This window comes from Hyla sarda, chromosome 2 (genome assembly GCF_029499605.1).
Source record: "Hyla sarda isolate aHylSar1 chromosome 2, aHylSar1.hap1, whole genome shotgun sequence".
Classification (NCBI taxonomy): Eukaryota; Metazoa; Chordata; class Amphibia; order Anura; family Hylidae; genus Hyla; species Hyla sarda.
Window position 1 is genome coordinate 86,772,615 of NC_079190.1, and position 10,454 is coordinate 86,783,068.

The window sequence follows — 10,454 nt, forward strand, 5'->3', positions numbered from 1 at the left end:
ATGTTCAGTAGGTTTGGGGAACAAGGTAGAGAAATCAAGAAATAGACATAGCCCCTAAATTCCTAAGGTCTCAATATGGTCTATACCAGTGGTCTTCAACCTGCGGACCTCCAGATGTTGCAAAATTACAACTCCCAGAATGCTGGGAGTTGTAGTTTTGCAACATCTGGAGGTCCGCAGGTTGAAGACCACTGGTCTATAGGATATTCTGAAGAAGTGCGCTCCATCAAGACTCCACTTTTAATTTACTGGACTTGAAGGATCTGCTGCTATTGCCTTGTTGCCAAAAGTAACCTTCTGAGGTCTTGTGGAATTAAAGGACAACTGCAGCGTAAATACACTTATCCCCTATCCACAGGCTAGGGGATAAGTGTTTGATCTCGGGGGGGGGGGGGGGGGGTCTGAACGCTGGGAGCCCCCGCAATCTCCTGCACAAGGCCACAGCTCTCCTGTGCAGGAGGCGTGCCGGCCGCAGCATGATGCCACAGCTGACACGCCTCCTCCATGAAGTCCTATGGGAGAGGAGTGTATGCAGCGTTTGTGCCTCCCCCATAGAACTGTATGGGGAGGGGGCGTACCGTTGACCTCAGTGAGGTTGACGCTATCTGCATTAGTCGGAGCATAGTGTGGCAATGCCATGGCCCCCGGGGGTGTCGCCGGGGTGTCCCAGGGGACGGAACCCCCCGCGATCAAACACTTATCCCCTATCCTGTGTATAGGGGATAAGTGTATTTATGCTGCAGATATCCTTTAATATCTTGATTGTTTAGAGCTGTTTGGGTAGCATGAGGGACCTACACAATGTTAGGCAGATGGATTTAATGTTATAATCTGGTTTTAGTTGTACATAGAGATGCGTCCGGGAACATACAATGTTATGGTTAATATGGACCATGTGACTTTTGCACTGGTCTCTAATGAAACCTAAAAATAGTAAGGAAGATATAATACTGACCCTGTGTGAATATACTGCGCCGACATCTATTTTATAGGGGTTCATCTTTTGCATCTCCTTCTCAAGCTCATTCATGTTGTTGAAGGACTGGTATCGCACATATATGTCGTCTTTCAAGGTGAAGCTGAATTCTCTGTTTGAGAAGTAATTCTTTACAACTGAAATGCATGCAAAAGCAGAATTATTACCTACACAACGATAAAGGAATACACAAGACATTCTGATGCCATTATAAAAGGCAAACATTCCTACATTTATATTGTCAGCAACTTTGTGTAACTGACACTTACACCAGACAGACACCTAAGTATAGAAAGGACCAATAGAAGAAATGGAAGACGGCACTCCGGTATTGGTGTCCAAATTCAAAGAAGGTGGTTTATTGATCCCAATACATACAGAATGATGCAACGTTTCGACCTAACAATAAGGTCTTTATCAGGCACGCTTGATAAAAACCTTATTGTTAGGTCGAAACGTTGCATCATTCTGTATGTATTGGGATCAATAAACCACCTTCTTTGAATTTGGACACCAATACCGGAGTGCCGTCTTCCATTTCTTCTATTGGTACGTTTGCCTTGGTCAAGCTTGAAGATGGGCCCCCACTAACCCTTGTAAGGGTTTGAACATTGTGCATCTCCCATCTTTTGTATAAGTATAGAAAGGAGTCTCAGCAGGGGACCAGCTCAATTGTGGTGACAGTGTATGGTCAGGGCTGGAACAGCAAACACCGTCCATCCAAGGAAGACACCACACACCCCCTCCCATAGGCTTGCATTGAGGGGGCGGAGCGTGACATCACAGGGGCGGAGCCATGACGTCACAATACTCCAGCCCCGTGATCGGCAGTCATCAGACTAGGAGCGAATATGCTCCGGGGGCTGATGGTAACGGGGTGCTGCGTGAAAGATCACGGGGGTCCCCAGCGGCGGGACCCCCGTGATCAGGCATCTTATCCCCTATCCCACTGATCACGAGAAGAGCGCCTCCTGACGAGAGGGGACCCCCACTGATCACGAGAAGAGCGCCTCCTGACGGGAGGGGACCCCCACTGATCACGAGAAGAGCGCCTCCTGACGAGAGGGGACCCCCACTGATCACAGGAAGAGCGCCTCCTGACGAGAGGGGACCCCCACTGATCACAGGAAGAGCGCCTCCTGACGAGAGGGGACCCCCACTGATCACGAGAAGAGCACCTCCTGACGAGAGGGGACCCCCACTGATCACGAGAAGAGCACCTCCTGACGAGAGGGGACCCCCACTGATCACGAGAAGAGCACCTCCTGACGAGAGGGGACCCCCACTGATCACGAGAAGAGCGTCTCCTGACGAGAGGGGACCCCCACTGATCACAGGAAGAGCGTCTCCTGACGAGAGGGGACCCCCACTGATCACAGGAAGAGCGTCTCCTGACGAGAGGGGACCCCCACTGATCACAGGAAGAGCGTCTCCTGACGAGAGGGGACCCCCACTGATCACAGGAAGAGCGCCTCCTGACGAGAGGGGGACCCCCACTGATCACGAGAAGAGCGTCTCCTGACGAGAGAGGACCCCCACTGATCACGAGAAGAGCGGCTCCCAAGTCTCCATTGTGAAGAGCAGTAGTAACAGAGATGACAACTATAGGAACCACTGCCCTGTGACCGGTGACATCCTATTACAGATACCTATCACCTCCTTCATAGCGGATAGATTACACATGTTTTGAGTGGGAAACCTCTGTGTTATTTCAAATGTAAAATGCATCAGCCATCTACAGGATAAAGCAGGGTCTCCCAAATAGGGTGCCTCCAGCTGTTGCAAAACTACAACTTCCAGCATGCCCGGATAGCCGAAGGCATGCTGGGAGTTGTAGGCACACTGGTTAGTAAACACTGGGATAGAGATTAACAGCTAGTTATCCCCTATGCCATATAAAGAAGCAGTAAGTCACAGTGTCATGGCGCTCCACTCACCGCCCCCGTAGTTGAGCCATCTGTAGTACTGGTAGAAGGGGAAGATCCTCCGGTAGTAGAGGGGCAGCAGGTCGGGCAGGCTGGCCGGGTCATACACTGACAGGTCCATGCTGTATCACAGGATCTCCACCATACACTGACAGCCACAGCACAAACTACGCGGGAAACAACGGGCCACGCCCACTTCTTCAACCAACTGTACGTCACTTCCCGTTCCTGCCAAGAGCATCACGGGAGATGTAGTTAATATCGCTGTACGCGGGGAGTACTGTAACCAAGCATTGGTCACGTTATTGTTTGAGGTAATATATTCATGTTTATTCTTCGTCCCGTCCACTACAAGTCTCAAAGACAGACAGGCGGCCTTATGGGAAGGAGTAGGGTTCTCTTCTTGGTTTATCAATGCTTTACCAGTAGTGACCACATGATGGCGCTAAACAGGGTGGAATGAGTACGAAAATCCGTAAGATGGCGGTGTAGTTCTGTCATGGGATCAAGAACTTTACATATTAGAAGTAAATGGGGGAGATTTATCTAGGGATTTATTAGAGCTGTGTTTTTTGCTTACAAAAGTCGCGCCTGCGCCTAAGCAAATTTTTGTGCGACTTTTGGCTGTAAGCAAAAATGAACAAAAGAGCGTACTAAAGTAAATTTCAGTTTTCAATTTGCAGTGGTCAGGGATTTATCAAGTGCGAAAGACGCACAAAAAGTCGCAACCACCTCCAAAGCAGCATAAATGTAAGCCAGTCAAAAACTTGCTTAGGATAGCAGTATTTCATATTACCTGCTGGGAGCCGAGACCACGTCTCCAGCGCGAAATATGAAAGCACAGCTGTACAAAGGAGCCCGGGCTCCGTCTTACCCCCCCCCACCCCACGGTCATCTGCCGCCGACTCACTCCCCCCCCCCTATTCATCTCTCCCCCCCCCCCTATTCATCTCTCCCCCCCCCCTATTCATCTCCCAACCCCCCCCCCCCACTTATCTTTCCTCCGCCGCCGGTCCCCCCAGCTCGTCTCCCCCACTGCCCCGTCATCTCCCGCAACCCCCCGCTTATCTTTCCTCCGCCGCCGGTCCCCCCAGCTCGTCTCCCCCACTGCCCGGTCGTCTCCCGCCACCCCCCCGCTGGTCAGCTTCATCTTGCCACCTGTACATCTCCCACCCTGCTGCTTGCTGTTACCGGACTACTACAACTCCCAGCATGTCCTTTCAGTGAGGACATGCTGGGAGTTGTAGTTTCAGCGGTAAGCAAGCTGGTGGTAGATGCAGGCCGGCCGGCTCCCCAGAATATGAAACTACAGTGTAATCTCGTACTTCCCGGTCTGCGCTGTGATTGTCCGAGACCGACCAGCCAATCACAGAGCAGACCCGGATGTATCAGATTACAGTGTAGTTTCACATTCCGGGGAGCCGGCCGGCCTGCATCTACCATTGGCTTGCTTACTGCTAAATCTACAACTCCCAGCATGTCCTCACTGAAAGGACATGCTGGGAGTTGTAGTAGTCCTGTAACAGCAGGCCCCGATTATTACCCCTGCACCCATCGCCACAGGGGTTCTGGGAAGAGCCTGTACGAACAAGTCTGGAGCGTCAAAAATGGCCCTCCTGTGCCTAGGTGGTAACAGGCTGGCGTTATTTAGGCTCGGGAGGGCCAGTAACAATGGTCCTCGCCCACCCTGGTACCGTCAGGCTGTTGCTGCTTGGTTTGTATCTGGCTGATACTGAATATACAGGGAACCCATGCATTTTTTTTAAAAAATAAAATAATTAAAAAAAAAACGCATAGGGTTCCCTGTATATTCAATATCAGCCAGATCCGAACCAAGCAGCTACAGCCTGATGGTACCAGGGTGGGCGAGGACCATTGTTACTGGCCCTCCCCAGCCTAAATAATGCCAGCCTGTTACCACCTAGGCCCAGGAGCGCCATTTTTGACGCTCCGGGCCTGTTGTTACCGGCTCTTCCCGGCACCCCTGTGGCAGTGGGTACCGGGGTAATATTTGGGGGTTAGTGCTGTTTTTGGGGGCTAACACTAAGCCTCGGCTTAGTAATGGATTCCGTCTATAAGACAGCTTCCACTACTAAGCCTGTAAAGTAAATTAAAAAAACAACACAACAGGTTTAAAAAACTCCCCTACAAGCCCTCGTTAAACATTTTATTAAAAAAAACGTGGTTCATCGTAGTCCACCGAAAGTAGTTCACAGGATACATGGATCTGATGGGTTTGTACATTCAGGGGGAAAAAAGTTGTAAAAAAAAATGTAATAAACATATATAATATAAGAAAAGGATTGTCCAGCGCTGGGCTTGCGGATAAAAGCTTGTTCTTTATTGGAAAATTCACAGAAATCACTTGACAGAGGACAACGTCTGACGAGTTTCACACATAAGTGCTTAATCGTAGACTAACATATTGTACGAATCACACAAAATACAAGAACGCCAGATCACATGACCTAATGCGTCATCAATTGGTTAAAATTACAAGAATTCATAGAAAACATGAAAGAACCTTGGAAGAACGTACTCGTTGCAATCAGGTGGGTGGCTTAGAATCACTGGCAACCGGATTAAATTGAATTGAAGATGTGGCCTGGAGTATTTTTAAGGATCAAATTTGTATCTTCCGCATAAGCGTTATTTATACATGCGTGCATTTAATCTCATTGTGATACCATTCCTAAAGATGTATTGTTGGAGATGCATCTTTCAATTCATATTCATTTGGTCAGCTCCTAAATCTTGATTCTTTCTTTCCACTTCTATTATTGCTGTCTCCGTTGCCAATGGTTACCACCCCTCTGATGCAACGTCTTGCAGAGTTATCATAAACATTTGTCCCGATTCACAGAGGTGCTTCTTGAATTTCTAAGGGAACATGGAAACAAAGGAACATGTATAAATTCAATGCAGATACAATATAGTGTTAACAAACAACATTTTTTTGTTTATAATATTTGTTTACTTATTGTTGTTATTTCTTATAATCTTATTTTTGTTTATATATTCTTTTCATTTGTATGTATTTTGTTGCCCCGTAGAAGGTAAAGTGGTCAAATAATTTAATTTAAAACCATGTCATAACCTATATTGCTTGTTCCCCAATATTAAGTCCTATCGATTACCATATTGTATCTCTTGTGGTTAAAACACCAGTGCATTATACTACATAAATTTGGGGGTACTCTAGGGACATGTCATGATCATGTCTAGTCTTTTATTCATCCCCCTCGGGTATCTGGTGTCTAAGACAAAGATCCAATACGTCTCTCGATTATAGAGCTTCGTTTTCAAATCACCACCTCTGGGGCCCAATTTAACTCTCTCCAACCCTGTCAGTTTAAGTGAGCTAGTGTTGCCTGCATGTACCTCCCAAAAATGCCTAGATAACATAGATATATTAATACCATTATCACTAGCGTCTGATACATGCGCTGACCGGAGTGAAACACTGACTCCGGTCTGCTCATTTTTGCCCTGTATGCGGTTTTCCCACCGCACCTAAAATCGTGGTCGACTACGATTTTAGGTCCGGTGGAAAACCGCGTACGGGGCAAAAATGAGCCAACCGGAGTCAGCGTTTCACGCCGGTCAGCTCATTGAAATGAATTACATACGGGACCTCATGCAAAGGCATACGGGAGCGCAAGTTTTCAGTTCCCCCTGCCGTATGCGGTCCCGTATGGGACAAAACGTAGTGTGAACCCAGCCTAAACCGCGTTTTTAGTGGATTGCTCGTGCAGCCTACATATTGCAGGCTGCACTGAATACAGGTTGCTACATAAACCACATTTTGTGTGTTTCAGTTTATGTAACTCTGGATAGTGTGACTACCCCCTGTATAGCATGATGTGACATTTTTAGTAATATCCATATAGTTGCACGTAAGACATTTACTGTGGCCACACCTGTAATTACCTATGGACTTAAAGGGGTACTCCGGTGAAAACCTTTTTTCTTTTAAATCAACTGGTGGCAGAAAGTTAAACATATTTGTAAATTACTTCTATTAGAAAATCTTAATCCTTCCTGTACTTATTAGCTGATGAATACTACAGAGAAAATTCTTTTCTTTTTGGAATGCTCTCTGATGACATCACAAGCACAGTTCTCTCTGCTGACGTTATTATAATAATAACTGTTAGGATTCGGCTAGCTGGATGTGGATCCTCTGTGTCAGCGAGGGATTGGCGTGGACCGGTTATAGGTTGCTACTGGTTTTCACCAGAGCCCGCTGCAAAGCGGGATGGTCTTGCTGTGGCGGTAGCAACCAGGTCGTATCCACCGACAACGGCTCAACCTCGCTGACTGCTGAGAAGGCGTGGGACAGAAGGACTAGGCAGAGGCAAGGTCAGATGTAGCAGAAGGTCGGGGCAGGCGGCAAGGTTCGTAGTCAAGATGGATAGCAGGAGTTCAGGTAACACAGGCTTTGGACAACACTAAACGCTTTCACTGGCACAAGGCAACAAGATCCGGCAAGGGAGTGCAGGGGAAGTGAGGTAATATAGCCAGGGAGCAGGTGGAAGCTAATTAGACTGATTGGGCCAGGCCCCAATCACTGGTGCACTGGCCTTTTAAATCTTAGAGAGCTGGCACGCGCGCGCCCGAGAGAGCGGAGCCGCGCGCGCCAGAACATGACAGCCGGGGACCGGGACGGGTAAGTGGCTTGGGATGCGATTCGCGAGCGGGCGCATCCCACTATGCGAATTGCATCCCCATCGTGAATGTCAGTGCAGCGCTCCCGGTCAGCGGGTCTGACCGGGGCGCTGCAGAGAGGAGAACGTTGCGAGCGCTCCGGGGAGGAGCAGGGACCCGGAGCGCTCGGCGTAACAATAACGCTTTATTTATTGTTGACCTTAGTGGGATTTGAACCCACGTCCCCAGCACAGCAAGGCAGAAGTGCTAACCATTGAGCCACCATGCTGCCCTTATCATACATCTGCTATGCATGGTTGCTAAAATGGACAAAGATGTCAGCAGAGAGCACTGTGCTCGTGATGTCATCAGTGTTCCAAAAAGAAAGGAATTTCCTCTGTAGCATTCAGCAGCTAATAAGTACTGGAAGGATTAAGATTTTTTAATAGAAGTAATTTACAAATATGTTTAACTTTCTGCCACCAGTTGATTTAAAAGAAAAAAGGTTTTCACCGGAGTACCCCTTTAACCCCTTAAGGACGCAGGACGTAAATGTACGTCCTGGTGAGGTGGTACTTAACGCACCAGGACGTACATTTACCTCCTGTGCATAACCGCGGGCATCGGAGCGATGCCCGTGTCATGCGCGGCTGATCCCGGCTGCTGATCGCAGCCAGGGATCCGCCGGCAATGGCCGACGCCCGCGATCTCGCGGGCGTCCGCCATTAACCCCTCAGGTGCCGGGATCAATACAGATCCCGGCATCTGCGGCAGTGCGCGATTTGAATGAATGATCGGATCGCCCGCAGCGCTGCTGCGGGGATCCGATCATTCATAATGCCGCACGGAGGTCCCCTCTCCTTCCTCCGTGCGGCTCCCGGCGTCTCCTGCTCTGGTCTGTGATCGAGCAGACCAGAGCAGAAGATGACCGAAAACACTGATCTGTTCTATGTCCTATACATAGAACAGATCAGTATTAGCAATCATGGTATTGCTATGAATAGTCCCCTATGGGGACTATTCAAGTGTAAAAAAAAATGTAAAAGTAAAAGTAAAAAAAATTTGAAAAATCCCCTCCCCCAATAAAAAAGTAAAACGTCCGTTTTTTCCTATTTTACCCCCAAAAAGCGTAAATTTTTTTTTTTACAGACATATTTGGTATCGCCGCGTGCGTAAATGTCCGAACTATTAAAATAAAATGTTAATGATCCCATACGGTGAACGGCGTGAACGTAAAAAAAAAAAAAGTCCAAAATTCCTACTTTTTTAATACATTTTATTTAAAAAAAATTATAAAAAATGTATTTAAAGTTTTTTATATGCAAATGTGGTATCAAAAAAAAATACAGATCATGGTGCAAAAAATGAGCCCCCATACCGCCGCTTATACGGAAAAATAAAAAAGTTAGAGGTCATCAAAATAAAGGGATTATAAACGTACTAATTTGGTTAAAAAAATTGTGATTTTTTTTTAAGCGCAACAATAATAGAAAAGTATATAATAATGAGTACCATTTTAATCGTATTGACCCTCAGAATAAAGAACACACGTCATTTTTACCATAAATTTTACGGCGTGAAAACGAAACCTTCCAAAATTAGCAAAATTGCGTTTTTCGTTTTAATTTCCCCACAAAAATAGTGTTTTTTGGTTGCACCATACATTTTATGATATAATGAGTGATGTCATTACAAAGGAAAACTGGTCGCGCAAAAAACAAGCCCTCATACTAGTCTGTGGATGAAAATATAAAAGAGTTATGATTTTTAGAAGGCGAGGAGGAAAAAATGAAAACGTAAAAATTAAATTGTCTGAGTCCTTAAGGCCAAAATGGGCTGAGTCCTTAAGGGGTTAAGCCATGTCTGTTGTTGATTTTTTTTTATTTTTTCCTTCTCCTTCGTTTTTGCTCATACTAGAAAAAAGGCTAGGTGATAAAGCCGCTCCAAGTGAAGGGCCTTTCCTAGACACTACAGCTATGCCATCTGATACAATTTCTTTCAGTATAGGATCTGTTTCTAATACTGGGATGTATTTCTTAATGATATGTTTATCTTATCTTTAATCTTACCAAATTGTACGCTATAAGGGGTAACAAAAAAAAAGGTTTTCTTGTGTTTTTGTTTTTATTTTTATTCTTGTTTTTGTTATCACTCTGCATATCCATTATCATTGTTTGGGGATTGTTGTCTTCTGTACTAGTTGTGTTTCTCCTGGAATATTTTACCAGCTCCGTCCTGCTAATTTTATCCACCCTGCTACATGCTTTTTCAAGAACCGGAGTTGAATATCCCCGATCCTTGAATCTATCCATTAACTCTTCATTAACTGTTTTTAAGATGTTATCATTAGAGCAATTTCTTTTTAGATGGCACATTTCCCCATAAGGAATATTTTGTAATACATGCTTGGGGTGGCAGGAGGATGCCAGCAGGACGGAGTTAGTAGCTGTCTCCTTTCTATAAGGAATGATTTCAATCCGCGACTCCACTCCAATAACCGTGATATCCAAGAAATTAACTTTGTCACCACCAAAATGGTATGTGAATCGCAGATTAAGATCATTAGAACTGATTTAATGTACAAAATCTTTAAATCTGTCTTCTGAGCCCTTCCATATTAGTAGCAGACCGTCAATGAATCTGCCAACCCAATGTATTTCATTAAAGAATGGGTTACTGGAATTAAACAAAAAAATCTGCTCCCAATAAAACATGAATACATTGGCAAAAGAAGGGAAGTATTTAGCCCCCATGGAAGCTCCCCTGGTCTGAAGGAAAAACACGCCATCAAACATAAAATAATTATGTTTTAGCAAAAATTCAGTGGCCATAATGATGAATTCCTTCAGACCAGGGGAGTATGTGCTGTACCTATCTAGATGTACAGAAAGGGCCTCCAATCCCCA

The 10,454-nt window shown here is 45.9% G+C and overlaps 1 protein-coding gene across 1 annotated transcript in view; it reads right to left on the minus strand.

Annotated features, from left to right (window-relative positions):
- PRIM1 (DNA primase subunit 1) overlaps positions 1 to 3,111 on the minus strand; it is a 31,241-nt gene extending 28,130 nt beyond the window's left edge. The window contains exons 1-2 of the mRNA XM_056562470.1: positions 2,914 to 3,111; positions 956 to 1,113 (exon numbers count right to left, since the gene is read on the minus strand). Of these exons, the coding sequence (XP_056418445.1) occupies positions 956 to 1,113; positions 2,914 to 3,022 (267 nt within the window). The 5' untranslated portion in view covers positions 3,023 to 3,111. The remainder of the gene's footprint in view (positions 1 to 955; positions 1,114 to 2,913) is intronic.
- Positions 3,112 to 10,454: the final 7,343 nt, after the last annotated feature.